The following is a 16862-nucleotide window of genomic DNA, read 5'->3' on the forward strand; positions in this document are numbered from 1 at the left end:
GAGTCACACTGCTCCCAGGAAGGAGATGGCTTATTGAGTTGACCCAGTAGATTTTGACTTCCACTTAGCTCATAACACACGTCCTGCTCCATCTGCTGATACCGACTCCAGAGCTCACCTTTTCTCCAGGTTCTCCCATCTCCCCCGGCTGCCCCTGCAAGACAAAAACCATCCACACTCCAACAATCTCCCCTCCTTCCCTTTTTTCTCATGCCCATGTCCCTTGGAGGTTGCACCACGCATCAGCAGCCCATGAAAAGTATCCCACCTTCATCAGGCTGTGCCTTTCAACAGCAGCCTTGCCTTGCTTGTCTTTCTCCTTAACAGCTGGGTCCCATCACCCCAGATCTGCCATTTGGTCCCCCTGTTGCACCCCAAATCCTGGGCTCCGTTTTGGGCCCCTCATTACAAGAAAGACATTGAGGTCCTGGAGCTCATCCAGAGAAGAGCAACAAAGCTGGTGAAGAGGCTGGAGAACAAGTGTTATGAGGAGCAGCTGAGGGAACTGCGGTTGTTTAGCCTGGAGAAGAGGAGGCTGAGGGGAGACCTCATTGCTCTCTCCAACTCCCTGAAAGGAGGTTGTAGAGGGATGTGTGTAGGTTTCTTCTTCCATGAGATAGATGACAGGATGAGAAGGGATGGCCTCAAGTTGTGCCAGGGCAGGTTCTTATTAGACATTAGGAAAAAATTCTTCACTGAAAGGGTTATCAAGCACTGGCAGAGGCTTCCCAGGTAGATGGCGGAGTTACCTTCCCTAGATGTGTTTAGAAGATGGGTAACAGGAATTGTTTAGGGATCTGGTTTATTAGTAGACAGGTACGGTTGGACTTGATGATCTCAAAGGTCTTTTCCTACTTAGTGATTCTATGATTCCATAAGCCTTTGCTGCAAAAGGTGTTCATGAAATGGTGTTTCGTGTGGCCCTTCTTCTACCCCTGTCTTTCTGTCAGGGCTGACTATTTCTTGTCTGTCACCTAGTTCAGTTCGGTGATCCAGCAGAAAGCAAGCATCAGGCAACACCCCTGAATGTTCTGTGTTCACCCCTGAGTACACGGAAGAGAGCAGAAACACACAACCAGGTTCGAGGATAAAGGTGGGACTGTTGCAGTCTGAATTTCATAGAATCATAGAATCACAAGGTTGGAAAAGACCATTGAGATCATCAAGACCAACCGTACCTGTCCACTACTAAACCAGATCCCTGAGCTCCTCATCTGCCTTGTCTTTTAAACACTTCCAGGGATGGGGACTCTACCACCTCCACCAGGTCCTGAGAACCCAATTTACACGGGCACAGTTCCCCGTAGACCCCGAGTGTCCCCTCCTTCAGCACATCCACAGCTGCAGCTCCCTTTTAGCACAGAAAGCCTTCTTCTGGTCTCAGAGGCTCAAGCCAGAAAAGCACTATCACTACCTTTTCTCCTTTGCCTCCACGGGCTCCTGGAGCTCCCATTTCTCCCTGGAAAACAACAGGCAACCCCTTCAATCACAAACATGCATTGCTACCAGGAATTTTTCCTTCCCTCTTCGGACCAGCCAGGAGCTACTCCCGTTCCTGCAGCAGCTTTGGACAAATATCTGTGGAGGAACACCTCATTTCCACCACCTGCATTCCTAAACCAGATGAGGGATGTCCCTGACCCCTGTCCCTCCTATCCTACGTACGGGAAATACACAGAGAGAAGACATAAATTACAGAGTAAGGGCCAGATACGAGCGGTTAGCTGAGGATCAACCTGCCCCAGGATACTGCAGACATTAAAGGATGCCATGAGTTTGAGTGAGGCAGAAGTCCACAGTAGACAGAACTATTTTGAGGATCCCCAAACTACAAACCCCAAGTCTGGATCAGCTCTGAAACATTCAAGCCTGGAATTCACTCATTACCAATGGCCAAAAGTGCTGATTACTGCTTCTCAAATCTACTGGTCTGGTCAGTTTTCACTCATTTTCAGCCTCCAAATGAGACTGTTCTAGGAGATGAACCACTGTCCTGACTCCACTTAGGTGCCATTGAGTATCTGTATTAAAAGGTGAAATAAAGCACTGACCTTCTGGCCACGGGAGGGTGGATCTGATGGGCCAGTTTCCTCCTTCTGTGAGAAAAAAATGCGCAACTCAGAGGTCTTTTCCAACCTTAATGATTCTATGATTCACATACAGAACAGGGCTGGGATGTGGCGTGATGGGAGAAAGGACCAGCTGCATCCTAAGTGCATCTGTGATAAGAGGAGTAGAACATGCTGTACCTTAATTCTCCTCAGGTGATGAGGGCCTGGGTGTGCCTTGAATCAAAAAAAGAGAAGAAGAAAGCATGAGAGCCATTAGAGAAACTTTTCACCCTTGAACCATAGAAAAGACATCTCTGAGATGTTACGTAGCAAGCAGGGAGGCTGGAGGCATCTCACAGGGAAGTCGTGTGTTACCAGGGATCATGAGAACCCCATTGAAGGGCTCATGGTTGGATGTGGGGTGGACTCCAGGCTCCTTCTGATCTACTCCAGGCTGCATGGGACATCTGAGAGCTGGTGCTGCTCATTGCTGGGCTACCAGGGTCCATGAACCAAGAAATGCCTCAGTATCAGGCTTTTAGCAGTGACACAGAGGACCCACCTTAACCCTGGCCCATGAGAAGATGTGTGTTCTGATAGTGTGGACAAGCTCAGCTCAGTGTTGCGATTCCTCCTGGGAATCCAGGGTGAGGGTGACTCACTGCTTTCAAAGAAATTCCTTCAAACTTAGGGGAAATCTGTTGTTCAGAATTTTTCATTCGTACCTCCTGGAAATAGATCTTTCTCTTTTAAACAGGCTGCCCAGGGAGGGGGTTGAGTCACCTTCCCGGGAAGTGCTTAAGAGATGGATGGACGAGGTGCTGAGGAACATGGTTTAGTGTTTGATAGGAATGGTTGGACTCAATGATCCGGTGGGTCTTTTCCAACCTGGCGATTCTATGATTCTATGAAATTCTGTAAAAATCAAATCTTCACAGTTTCCATTTCTAGGATACTGTGCTAAAGTTGGCAACATAATTTGGGGACAACATTTTTTTCATAGGGCTTGTGATAGATCAAGAGGCAATGGTTTTAAACTAAAGGAATGGAGATTCAGACCAGACATAAGGAAGAAATATTTTACGAGGGTGCTGAGGCCCTGGCCTAAGTTGCACAGAGAGGTGGCGGCTGTTCCATCTCTGGAGGTGTTCAAGGCCAGGTTGGAAGAGGCTTTGAGCAATCTGATCCAGTGGGAGGTGTCCCTGTCCATGGCAGGTGGTTGGATGATCTTTATGATGAACTGCATGATCTTTAAAGTCTCTTTCAACCCAAACCATTCTGTGATTCTATGATTCTATGTTGGACAGGGCTCTGAGCAACCTGATGGAGTTGAAGATGTCCCTGCTCACTGCAGGTGGTTGGACTCGATGACTACAGGTCCCAAACCATTCCATGATTCTATGATAGTTGTGTGGGTGTGTGGCAGATACTTGTGTTTATAAACACACACACACACACATGCACATTTACATGCACATACAAATATCTTCCAAACTTTCAGGACACAAAACATCCTTCACTTATGCTGCTTTTCCCATGTACGTTATGTTCTCTTATTGATTAAGTTTGATATTTCCTACTTCTGTTTTCCAAGCATCACGTTTTCCTTGCCAGATACAGGGAGAAAATCTGCTCTGCCAAGGAAAACAGCTTCTTCTGCAGCTGTTTCTTGCTTTATTTGTTAATATTTATCACTAACCTTTTAACCCACCTCTACATTCATTGTGTCTTTGCAGAAGTGCACAATCAGGGTTCTCCTAGTGTATATGTCTTTGAAGACATCCTTGTATGGGATCTTTACTTACCGTGGACCCAGACAAAGCTTTCTGGGCTCCTGGGGCACCAGGGGGATGAACCTGTGATGGAGCCAATAAGGAAGGGTCACCGCTTCCTCCTGGATCATGCTGGTGGCTCTGCTCTTGTATGCAGGCCAGCCTGAAGCCACCATGGTGAAACGGGGTCTTTACCATGTGCGTCTCGTGCTCGGCAGATCTCTTGGCTCGAGCATCCCGTGGGAGTGCAGAACCATCATCTAAATCCACATTTTCCTGTGGGAGGGGAAACAGCATCTAATATTATATGAGCACCTAATATTACGTGAATACCTTGAGTACTGAGTTCTGGTTTGGGTGCTACAGCAAAAAAGGGATCTAAAGCTACTGGAGAGTGACCAGAGGAGGCCACAAAATTGGTGAAGTGTTCCCCAAAGAGGTTAAGTTGTATGGGGAGCAGCTGAAGTCACTTGGTCTGTTTGGCTTGGAGAAGAAGAGACTGAAGGGAGACATCATTGTGGTCTACAGCTTCCTTTCAAAGGGAAAAAGAGGAGCAGCCACTGAGATCTTCTTTCTGGTGACCAATGATAGGACCTGAGGGAATGGCAGGAAGATGTGCCAGGGGAGGGTTAGGCTGGATATTAGGAAAAGGTTCTTCACTCAGAGGGTGGTGGAGCACTGGAACAGCTCCCCAGGGGAGCAGTCACGGCCCCAAGCCTGACTATATTCAAGAAGCATTTGGACAACGTCCTCAAACATGTGCTGTGAATGTTGGGGTTGACCTATGCAGGGACAGGAGTGGGACAGGATGATCCTTGTGGGTTCCTTCCATTTCAGGACATTCCGTGATTCTATGATAATTCTATACGTATTATTTAGTTCTGTCCAATTAATTTAATGTTATTACAGGGAAATAAAACGGACCTAAAATATCTGAATTTTGAACTTTAAATACCTCCCTGCATCAGCCATGCCTGGCTAACACATCTGCTATGAATTTCATGTATTCAATACACCTGAACGCAACAACACAACTATTAATACCTAATAATGTGCACGCACTCACCTGCCACTTGATGATGTTTGGACTGCTCATGATTTTGGCCAATATGTAGTTAAGGCACACACAGGAAAGCTTGTACAAATAGTTTCTGGCCTGAATTACAAATTGTTTGTTCTTTTCCCTATTAAAAACAATAAATTTTCTGCCTGCTGTTGTAAAAATTATAATACTCCTGGCTGCTGGATATCTCAGTGCCCAGCAATTATTCCCTAAAGCACTGCAGTGTGGTTTCGGTGAATATCGTGATAGGAAAAGAAAAAAAGCTCTGAATTGATTTATAAGAAAAGAAAGATGATGTGAGGGCTGGAGCATCTCCCATACGAAGAAAGGCTGAGAGAGTTGGGGTTGTTCGGACTGGAAAAGAGGAGGCACTGGGGAGACCATGGACCAGCTTCCAGTACCTGAAGGGGCTCCAGAAAAGCTGATGATGGGCTCTTTATCGAGGAGTGCAGGGATAGGATGAGGGGGAATGGTTATGGCTTTAAGCTGAAAGAAGGGGGGATTGAGATGGGATCTTAGGAGGAAGAAAAGCTTTCCTGTCAGGGTGGTGAGGCTCTGGCTCAGGTTGCCCAGAGAAGCTGTGGCTGCCCCATCCCTGGGGGTGCTCAAGGCCAGGCTGGACGTGGCTTGGAGCAGCCTGATCCAGTGGGAGGTGTCCCTGCCCACGACAGGGGGGTTAGAACTGGATGGGCTTTAAGGTCCTTTCCAACCCAAACCACTCCATGATTCTATGGACATTCCCCTGAGCACCATGTACCAGTCCATCACTGACTCTCTTTACTTTTCCTTCTGTCATCCTCTCTATCTTTCAGTAAAGCATTTCAGTTTAGTTGGACCATAATAAATTTTTTTTCTTATGTATTTTGGTGAGTCAGAAAGTTCCTGCATTCATTAGCCAGGTGGTGAAACTATCATCTACCTAGTTAAAATGAATGGTTGGACTCGATGATCTGGTGGGTCTCTTCCAACCTGGTGATTCTATGAAAACCCAGTAGAACATGACTATCATTCCTGTAAACCTGACAGCGTAACATCAGGGCTGGACTAACCAGCGTTTCTTGGAAGTCTTTAGTTTAGGACTTACTTTGCCTTAACTTTAAAGAGCTAAAAGTCTCAATATATGCAGGTGAAATTAAATGAGATTAATCCAGGTGTTTTCTTCTGCAATGAAAAATATGGGAAGAGTGCTAAATAACTGCACTCCACGCTGATTTTTCCCTCTCCTTCATGTGCTCCTGACAGGTGTCAGGGTTGGGGTTTGGGTGCAAGGAGGTGCCCAGTTTTCATAGATTGATAGAATGATTTTAATTGGAAGTGATCTTAAGGATCATCCAATTCCAGCCTCCTTCGTATGGGCAAGTACACTTTCCATTGGATCAGGCTGCTCAAAGCCTCATCCAGCCTGGTCTTCAACATCTCCAGGGATGGGGCAGCTATGAGTTCTCTGGGCAACATGTGCCAGGGCGTTATCACCCTCACAGGAATATCTTTCTTCCTAAGATCTCATTTCAATCTCCCCTCTCTCAGCTTAAACCGTTCCCCCTTGTCCTGTCCTTGCACTCCCTGATAAAGAGACCCTCCCCAGCTTTCCTGCAGCCCCCCTTTCAGTACTGGAAGCTGCTCTAAGCCACCATCTCAGGTGGCTTTTGTGGCACAGGCTAGAGAAATATCTCCCAGGCTTACACAGAGGTGATCAGAGTGCGTCTGATGGCACCATCGGATGAGATCCATGGACGTTCGCATCCATCCTGCACACTTGCCTGCATGCAAAGACCTGGGGGTGTTGGTTGACAGTGACTGAACATGAGCCAGCAGTGGCCCAGGTGGCCAAGAAGGCCAAAGGCATCTTGGCTTGGATCAGAAACGGTGTGACCAGCAGGTCCAGGGAGGTTATCCTCCCTCTGGCCTCAGCCCTGGGGAGAGCGCTCCTCGAATCCTGTGTTCAGTTCTGGGCCTCTCACCACAAGAAGGATGTTGAGGCTCTGGAGCGAGTGCAGAGAAGAGCAAAGAAGCTGGTGAGGGGGCTGGAGAGCAGGCCTTATGAGGAGCGGCTGAGAGAGCTGGGGTTGTTTAGCCTGGAGAAGAGGAGGCTGAGGGGAGACCTCATTGCTCTCTACAACTCCCTGAGAGGAGGTTGTGGAGAGGAGGGAGCTGGGCTCTTCTCCCAAGTGACAGGGGACAGGACAAGAGGGAATGGCCTCAAGCTCCACCAGGGGAGGTTCAGGCTGAACATTAGGAAGATATATTTCACAGGAAGGGTCATTGGGCACTGGCAGAAGCTGCCCTGGGTGGTGGTTGAGTCACTTTCCCTGGAGGTGTTTAAGGCACAGGTGGACGAGGCGCTGAGGGACATGGTTTAGTGATTGATGGGAATGGTTGGACTTGATGATCCGGTGGGTCTCTTCCAACCTGGTGATTCTATGATTCTATGCAGACCAGCTCTAAAATGCTCTTGTTGTTTAGCATGGGTCCATGTCCCATTCCCAGATATATGAACAGTGACACAAGGCAGCAGCAAGGCAAGCTCATGGGTTGCTAAGACCTCGTCGAGGCTTTGGAGGTGACCCGTATGCACACGATCTCATCAAGCTGCCATTTACTGGGGTGGTGGGAAATTGCAGGGGGTAATGACTCTCCTTCATTCTGCAATTCCTCTGCAATTTTAGCAGTTTCCTGCTCCGAGATACAAGCAATAAGAGACCTCAAAGAAAAGCAGAGAGGCTGCGGGTTTCTAAAGAGTGATTTGCTGATGGCCGGTGGCAGTGTCGAAAAGAAAGGAAAAGAGAGAAGGGAAATAAGGAGGAAAGGAACAGATAAAATTAGGACCAGAAAGAGAAAAGTAGAAATAAAAGGGAGAGTAAAAAAAATGTTCCTGCAAAGAAAGAGGTAGAGGAAAGTGAGAAATAGAAATGGCCAGAAGATATCAGGTAGGAAATTTAAGTGACTGTGGTTTAATCCACATGGTGACAAGCAGGGGCATTTATATGAATTAACTCTGAAAATGAGTTCAGCTTAACTGCAGGGGATTTGGGAGCTGGAGGAGGCAGGAACTGGCCTGGATGATCCTATAATGCCAAAGAAGTGGCTCATCCATGGGAAGAGTAACCAGCCGCTGCTTCTCACACGGACACGTGTGCCTGGGCTCATCCTGCCTCTTTATAGCAGTGAATTTGCTTCCCCCATTAACTCCTGCCAGCCAAAAATTGCACCTCTGAGATGAAGCCATGGGCTATTACAGGCTTCTCTCCAGGGTCCCATGAACCTTTTAACAGGTAACACTCATGATTGCAGCTGCTGCTGATGGGAAGGCAACCAGCTCCATTTCACTCCCTTTGCATCACCCTCTGCTGAGTTCCTGTTCAGCTGTGGGAGCCACCAGGGATGAGAAGATACAGGATCTGCAGGGAAAAAGGGGGTGCTCCTGTTTCTCTGCCTTTGGACCACACTTTTCCCTCCTCTCAAGGATAAAAGGGATTCTACACAAGATGCTTTCATGCTGTGAGGGTTTGAAGTGCCCCGAAACACTTGTGGCAGCTGTTCCACTATTTGCTCCTACCACAATGGGGATCATTGGATGCGAGAGCAGGGAAGGCTGGTGCTATCAGCCCATCTTTTAAACAACTCTTCATTCAATGGAGAAGCTTCTGAGCAGGGGTTCAGAAAAAATTACCTGGCAATACCAGGTTGCAGGATTACACCAATAAGTTCAAATGAGCCAGGAAGCCCGCAGCCCAGAAGGCTGACCATATCCTGGGCTGCATCCAAAGAAGAGCGGCCAGCAGGGTGAGGGAGGGGATTCTGCCCCTCTATTCCTCTCTTGTGAGACCCCACCTGGAGTCCTGCATCCAGTTCTGGAATCCCCAACAGAAGAAGGAGATGGAACTGTTGAAATGGGTCCAGAGGAGGCCAGGAAGATGATGCAAGAGCTGGAGCACCTCTGCTGTGAGGACAGGCTGAGAGAGTTGGAATTGTTCAGCCTGGAGAAGAGAAGGCTCTGGGGAGACCTTATAGTGGCCTTCCAGTACCTGAAGGGGCTCCAGGAAAGCTGTAGAGGGACTTCTTACAAGGGCCTGGAGTGGTAGGATGAAGAGGAATAGCTTTAAATTGGAGGAGGGAAGATCTAGATTAGGCATTAGGAAGAAATTCTTCATAGTGAGGGTGGTGAAGCCCTCACCCATGTTGCCCAGGGAAGTTGTGGCTGCCCCATCCCTGGAGGTGTTTGAGGCCAGGCTGGATCGGGCTTTGAGGAGCCTGGTGTGGTTGGAGGTGTCCCTGCCCATGGCAGGAGGTTGAATCTGGATGATAATTAAGGTCCTTTCCAACCCAAACCATTCTATGATTGTACGATAATTATGGTCAAATGCCCACATGCAGCATCATAGTTGGCCGGCTCTGATATTGCATGCCCTGATCTACTGGGCTTTTGAGCACCAGCTCCCATGGGGCAGGAGATCATCTCTACAAACCTAGAGCACAAACTTTCCCCCAGCTCTCTGTGCTCTGCTCTTGATAATTCAGGCAGTGAGAGAAAAGCAATCAGTGCCCTGTCCCATCTCCCTGCTCCTGGGGTTAATCAGCTTGAGCTCTAATTCCTCATTTGAATTATACAACTCCAGTTTCTTCCCTCCAGCTCTCCTTCCTTTCACTGTAAGATTAAAGAGCCTTCTAACATTTCATATCTCCTCTCTACAAAAGATCTTCCAGACAGAAATCAAGTCATTGCAAGCACCCTGATTTTGGCTAAAAAATGTCTGATTTTAGGTCTCCTGAGGTAAATGAGCCTGCAGCCACCTGCCAATCAGCTTTGTGGCACTGCTCTGCACATCCAATGGAGCTTAAAAAAACCATGGAATCCCCAAAGGGACACAGAATTCTGGTTTTGGTCCTTGAGATGTAGGAGTGAAATCATTTATGGACCTGGACAGTACTCCTTTCTCCCAAATATCAAATTTTGGCACAGCCACACAATCCTTTTTCCCTCCCAAAGCGATGGCCGTGGTGCCTGGCCACATGGATGCATTTAGTTCCCCAACACCTAACAAAAAGGGGTCAATCCCATTGCGTAGAATCATAAAATGGTTTGGATTGGAAGGGACCTCAAAGCCCATCCAATTCCAACCCCCTGGCAAGGGCAGGGGCAACTCCCACCGGATCAGGTTGCTCCAAGCCTCATCCAGCCTGGCTTTCAACACCTTCAAGGATGGGGCAGCCACGACTTCTCTGGGCAACCATCCACACAGTAACAAAGTTCTTCCTAATATCTGTTCTCAATCTCTCCTCTTTCAGTTTAAAACCCTCTCATCCAGTCCCTGCACTCTCTGATCAAGAGTCCTCTCCCCACCTTTTCTGTAGCCCTTTCAGGTACTGGAGGGTTGCTATAAGGTCTCCCTGGAGCCTTCTCGTCTCCAGGCTGAACAACCCCAACTCTCTCAGCCTGTCCTCATTGCAGAGGTGCTCCAGCACTCAGATCATCTCCGTGGCCTCCTCTGGACTCGCTCCAACAGATCCATGTCCTTCCTGTGTTGAGGACTCCAGAGCTGGATGCAGGACTCCAGGTGAGTTCTCACCAGAACACCATAGAGAGATACAATCCCCTCCCTTGCCCTGGTAGCCACGCTTCTTTGAAGCAACCCAGGATGTTTTCAGCCTTCTGGGCTGCAAGGTGGCATTGCCAGCTCATGTCAAGCTTCATCAAGGAAGAAGCTGCTGCCTGAGGTGTGTCTGATTTATTAACTAACTCCAAATAACTTCATGCAGGGGCATGTGTGAAACCACCAGGAGCCTGCTTGCAGGGAAGAGCCAGCACAGCTAGAGTATACAGTTTCAAATGGAGCCACAGATTTTGGATCTAATTTTCACTGTCTCTGGGTGCAGGTCCATAGCGACCGAGCTCTACTTACTTGCAAGAGCAGGACTCCAAGAACTTCCCACCTTAGCCAGGGTTCTGCAGCCCAGTCCTACAAGACGTTAGGGGGATTGGGCTTCATCCTCTGTACTTATAGGTCTCTCTGCAGCTTAACTTTACCCAGACATGGGAAATGACACATCCAGGAGGAGAATAAAAGCTGAAGAATGCTCATAGAATAGTTTGGGTTGGGATGGACCTTAAAGTTCATCCAGTTCCAAACCCCCTCCCATGAGCAGGGACACCTCCCACTAGATCAGGCTGCCCAAGGCCCCATCCAACCTGGCCTTCAACGCATTCAGGGATGGGGCAGCCACAACTTCTCTGGGCAACCTGCTCCAGCGCCTCACCACTCCCATGGTGAAGAAATTCTTCCTTATGTCTAGTCTAACTCTGACCTTCTCCAGTTTATCCCCATAGCCCCTTGTCTTATCACCACAAGCCTTTGTGAAGTCCCTCCCCAGCTTTCTTGTAGCCCCTTTCAGGCAGTGGAAGGTCACTCTAAGATCTTGTCGGAGTCTTCTCCAGGCTGAACAACCCCAACTCTCTCAACCTGTCCTCGTAACTCTCTCAGCCTGTTCTCATAACACAGGCCACCATCTCCAAAGCTGCAACTTCCACACACACACACGTGTGTGTTTGTGCCGGGAGCCCTCTCGTGGCTGCTGCAACATCATTTGTTCCAGCTTTGTGATTCAGCGTGGTGTTAATTTGCAGAGCCAGATGGGAGACGGCTAAAGGAACAGGAGCGGAAGCAAGTGTTCAGCAGGCTACTCAAATCAAAGAGAGATGTTCTTCAACACTTTGAGATATCCCCCTATTGCTATTCCTAGAAATATCCTTGCTAATTCTTTTCCCAGCAGTAACTCTACCTCTAGCTGCAAGCAAACATCCAAGGGTTGTTTTCCTTTCTTTTTTTTTTTTTTTGAGTAATTTAAATCCAATTGAAAGAAGCGTGGCCAGCAGGACAACAGAGGAGATTCTGCCCCTCTGCTCTGGTGAGTCCCCACCTGGACTATTGTGTCCAGTTCTGGAATCCCTAACAAAAGGATATGGAACTATTGGAATGGGTCCAGAGGAAGCCACAAAGATGATGCGAAGGCTGGAGCCACCTCCTGTACAAGGACAGGCTGAGAGAGTTCGGGTTGTTCTGCCTGGAGAAGAGAAGACTCCACGGAGATCTTAAATCTTCTTTCCAGTACATGAAGGGGCTCCAGGAAAGCTGGGGAGAGACTTTTCACAAGGGTCTGTACTGACAGGATGAAGGGGAATTTCTTTAAATTGGAAGGGGGAAGATTTAGATTGGACATTAGGAAGAAATTCTTCCCAATGAGGGTGGTGAGGCCCTGGCCCATGTTGCCTGAGGAAGTTGTGGCTGCCCCATCCCTGGAGGTCTTGAAGACCAGGTTGGATGGGGCTTGGGCAGCCTGGTGCAGTGGGAAGTGTCCCTGCCCATGGCAGGGGGGTTGGAACTGGATGGGCTTTGAGGTCCCTTCCAAACCAAACCATTCTATGATTCTAATTTCAAAAAGAGCACTCTCTCCATCACACAGGAGCACTTCAAAAATGCAAAGGTGTTAAGCCAGCACTGAGTGAATGCATTTGTCCTCTCTCCAGCACTGGGACTGCTGTCACTCAGTGCCTGGTGTTCATGGAATCAATCATAGAATGGCTTGGGTGGGAAGGGACCTTAAAGATCATCCAGTTCCAATGCCCCTGCCATGGGTAGGGATGCCTCCCACTGCATCAGGTTGCTCAAAGCCCCATCCAACCTGGCCTTCAACACCTCCAAGAAGGGGCTATTCACGATTTCTCTGGGCAGTCTCTACCAGGGCCTCATCACCCTCTCAGGAAAACATTTCTTCCCAAGATCTAACCTAATCTCCCCTCTTTCAATTTAAAATCATTCCCCCTCATCCTATTCCTGCACTCCCTGATCAAGAGCCCCTCTCCAGCTTTCCTGGAGCCCCTTTCAGTACTGGAAGGCACGTATAAGGTCTCCCTGGAGCCTTCTCTTCTCTAGGCTGAACAGCCCCCACTATCTCAGTGTATTCTGAGACATCTGGAAAAGTAAGAAGAAGGAAATATCTTGTTGGGGGCATATCTTAAATTTACTGTCTGGTGTCTCCGCTGTCCCTGGTCTGATTTGAAGAAGTATTGAGAATCATCTATTATTCAGTCAACCAAGCCCCAAAGAACAGGATGGAAGCTGAGGCCAAATGGATTCCAATTATAAAGAGATTGTTCATTTTTCCCCAACAAAGAGGGTTGTTAAGCAACAAAACATTTTCCAGGGGTTCTGGGAGGTTCCCACTTCCCTGCCTGTATGCAGAGGGCAAGGCATCAGCCTCCTACTCAGGTCACAGAGTAGGATGTGGAGGGACCTGTGCCAGGACTCAGAGCACTAGGTGAGAGAATTACACCCCCAGTCCCTTCCAGTCTATCATTTATCTCCATACTGGTCTACCACCCAGCACTGCTGAGAAGACATACGTGGCTGGTGTCCTGCCATGGTTGTCCTTCCATCCACTCCTCCAAGGACTCAAGGAGCTTAATTGACTGGTTTTCTTGCAGATTGTCTTCTGGGTGTGGTGGGGGCACAGCCAAGCTCTGCAAAGGGTGATAGAGAAGTCAGAACAAAGTCTCACTACGTACTGGAGAAGATGGAAAGCAAGACCCTCTTCCAAGCTCTGACACTGATTCATGCAAAGATCCTTATTCTTTTTCTATCTTAGCTTTTCACTGCAGTAAAATAGGGCCAAAATTCACAGAACTGCAATGATTTAGAGTGAGTCTAGAGGGACATTGTACCTAAAGGGGTCTACAGGAATGATGGGGAAGGGCTCTTTGTCACGGAGTGCAGGGACAGGTTGAAGTGGAACGGTTTTAAACTGAAAGAGGGGAGATTTAGAGCAGATAATAATAAGAACTTCTTTTCTGTGAGGGTGGTGAAGCACTGGCCCAGGTTGCCCAATGAAGCTGTGGATGGCCCATCCCTGGAGGCGTTCAAGATCAGGCTGGATGGGGCTTTGAGCAACCTGGTCCAGTGAAAGGTATCTCATGGCAGGGGGTTTGGATCTGGAAGGTCCTTTCCAACCAGAACCCTTCTATGATTCTACAATTTGTCCAATCAGGCTCTGAGAAATGTAACCCCTTTGCATCTATTAAACCAGCGCAAATGGAAAAGTAATTAGAAGAAGTCACTGGACAGGCATTTACATACACTGCTGAGAGAAGTGTTTGTCCCTCTTGTGTCTGTCTCATTCCTTCCTTCCTCAGATGGTTTCTCCAAGGACTTAGAAGAGTTTCCTAGGGGCTGGTAGTCAGGCTCAGGACTACCAGTAGATGGACCCTGTGGACACGAAAGAAAGTTTCAAGTGAAGACATCATCCATGCTTTATCATCCATGATAAAGCACCCCACTGCTTTATCAACACTGCTGTTTATTCAGTAACGTGCCCAGAGGCAGCAGAACAAGGCTGGAGACCCAAGGCACTTTGTTTGGGAAGTGCCAGCAAGGATGGGCTGGGGTAGACTACAAGGATCCCTGGTGGTTTGAAGGGCTGCTTTGACACTTTAATTCACAACTCTGGTTGAGCAAAGGTCCCCAACCCTTTCTGCCAGATGGAATTTGGCTCCCAAAGCCCAGCAGAGACAGCTTTGGTGTCTCTCTACCCCAGATTCCACCACTGCTGGCTCCAGGGTTGCTGGGACACATCCAGTTTGGTTTCTTTGATCATGAACTGGCCTATACACCTCCAGGCTTCCTTTTCAGGGATGGAGCACAAAAATTCTGTCCAAAAATCTAGCAGGGCTCATTAGGTAGTGCTTTAAAGCTCTATTAATGAGCTGTGCTAGATTTAACACAGTGTGTTAAACACACTAGCTCTAAACACACTGTGGGACCTCAATGACTTCCTTGTAGTGAGGGGCCCAAAAATAAACACAGATTGGACCCATTCCTGATTGGGCAGGAGAGACACATCTAAATTCCAGCCTCCAAGTAAGGAGAAGTTGCAGGGCAAGTTCAACAGATAACCAGCGTGACACAAGCTGTGCTATGTTTGGCTTAGAAGACAAGAAGGAGCTGGGGGTGGGTGGAGAGGGGAAGATGAGAATCAGCAGAAAGCATCACTAGCATGTGGACTGGGAGCTCACAAGACTCTGGTACTCATCAGATGTGCCATCTCTTAATATTACTGCTGGAGCTGATCAGATGGAGAGAAGCACAGAGCTACAGATCTACATAACTGCATTTCATCAGCTCTGCTGTTTATTTTCACCTTAGAGAGTCCCCCAGATGTTGTCACGCTAAACTGAGCCTCCTCCTCCTCCAGACCCTCTGCTTCTGTCATCTTGGCGCTGGCCAGGGCATCATGAGAAGTATCAACCACCAGTGAATCCTGCAATATCAAAAAAAGTAAAGAGCTGGATCCTTACAGGTTATTTCTTCCTACTTTCTCATCCCTCCAGCATGCTCTGTCCTTCCTGGTGGCCTCCCTGAACCAGAACGGACAGAGTAGTCGGCGATTCCCTGTTGGCCACCCCCAAGCCTTTCTTCTAAGCTTCTTACTTCCTTGGGATGCCTCTTGCTTTTGAGGCTGCCCTTGCGATCTCTTCTCGTGCTTCCAGCTGCCTTTCTCCCCTTGCACACCCACCAAAACCCCCCCAGCTCTCAAAGGGAAAAAGAAGGCTGAAGGCTTTGAAGGATGGCTTCTAGATACCTCCATCAACAGCAAAGTTTGATCAGTTCCTTTATTTCCACCAGAAAAAAAAAAAAGAGAGCTTTGCAATCCCATCAGTTTAACCTGAAGGTCCAAGATCTTGATGCAAGCCACTAGTCTCTTCCAGCTTAACTTTCTTACAGTGGCTGCAAGTCATCATAACCTGCTTGATGACAAAGGAGGTCTGAAGCCTTTGATGATTTATTTCTGTCTCTCATTTCCTTTCAGATCTACCTGCCTCCTGAGTAGGACACACAGTAATACTCAAACCATGCTCAGTGGCATGCAGAGGTACCTGCTTTGTCCTGGAGTTCTTTCTTGTCTCGGAGCCACCCAGCTGCTGCACCAGCCCATCCAGCCCTTCCCGCAGGAGTGCATCGGAGAGGTCTTTCAGGAGAGCCAGCTGCAACCAGTGGAGACCATTAAGGCAGTAACCCAGAGCCACCCTCCTTTTGCTGACACATGATAGTGCAAGGGCAGCTGCCTTGGAACGATGATGAATACATTGTAGAATGGTTTGGCTTGGAAGGGACCTCAAAGCCCATCCAGTTCCAACCAGATGCCATAGGCAGGGACACCTCCCACTGGATCAAATTGCTCAAAGTCCCATCCAACCTGGTCTTGAACACCTCCAGGGATGGGGCAACCACTCCTTCTCTGGGCAACCTAAACCAGTGCCTCACCACCCTCAGAGGAAAACATCTCCTCTTCAGATCTCATCTAAATCTCTCCTCTTTCAGCTTCAAACTGTTACACCTGGTGAAGTGATGTGTCCTGATAGGCAACAGGTGATTTAAATACAGGTACCCAGACAGTTTGGGCATCTAGGAGCCAATCTGCGGTTATTACATAGTGGCTCTCCCCATCCTAAATAAAATCCCTATGTTTGATTAGTCAGTCCCTCACCTCCCTCAGTCCCATCTCCAGAGCTTACAGAAAGGAGCTGAAGGTAATGACCACAACTCTAAGTGGTATCTACCTGCCTGGTAGATACTAAAAGCTGAGCCTCATCACACTTCCTGAACTTGATGGCAACCTTGAGAGTGGAGAAGGAAGCCTCCAGCCTAGCAATGCCGTATTGCACATTGAATATTCGCTATTAATTGTGTTACGAGTTAAGGAGCAGCCCAGGGTGGACTTTGCGATAACCAGGACACATAGCATGGGCAGAGCACCCAGAAGGCTGTGTGGGTCTCCTCTTGCTGGCTGTGCAGACCCAGTGCTGAAGTACAAGCCGACCCAGGTGGTAGCACTGAGCTGTGAATGTGTATTTGCCAAGTCTCATTGTCACATGAGCCTCAAAGCCACCATCCACCCCATAACATAGCAGCAGAAAGGCTGTCCAAG

At 48.3% G+C, this 16862-nt stretch overlaps 1 protein-coding gene across 1 annotated transcript in view; it reads right to left on the bottom strand.

Annotated features, from left to right (window-relative positions):
• Nucleotides 1-16862, bottom strand: part of LOC138716877 (collagen alpha-1(VII) chain-like) — a 137407-nt gene that overhangs the window by 46662 nt on the left and 73883 nt on the right. Inside the window, exons 48-56 of the mRNA XM_069850049.1 lie at nucleotides 15811-15918; nucleotides 15075-15194; nucleotides 14015-14143; nucleotides 13285-13401; nucleotides 3857-4099; nucleotides 2250-2285; nucleotides 2052-2096; nucleotides 1415-1459; nucleotides 119-154 (exon numbers count right to left, since the gene is read on the bottom strand). Coding sequence (XP_069706150.1) covers nucleotides 119-154; nucleotides 1415-1459; nucleotides 2052-2096; nucleotides 2250-2285; nucleotides 3857-4099; nucleotides 13285-13401; nucleotides 14015-14143; nucleotides 15075-15194; nucleotides 15811-15918 — 879 coding nt within the window. The remainder of the gene's footprint in view (nucleotides 1-118; nucleotides 155-1414; nucleotides 1460-2051; nucleotides 2097-2249; nucleotides 2286-3856; nucleotides 4100-13284; nucleotides 13402-14014; nucleotides 14144-15074; nucleotides 15195-15810; nucleotides 15919-16862) is intronic.

This window comes from Phaenicophaeus curvirostris, chromosome 1 (genome assembly GCF_032191515.1).
Source record: "Phaenicophaeus curvirostris isolate KB17595 chromosome 1, BPBGC_Pcur_1.0, whole genome shotgun sequence".
Taxonomy (NCBI): Eukaryota; Metazoa; Chordata; class Aves; order Cuculiformes; family Cuculidae; genus Phaenicophaeus; species Phaenicophaeus curvirostris.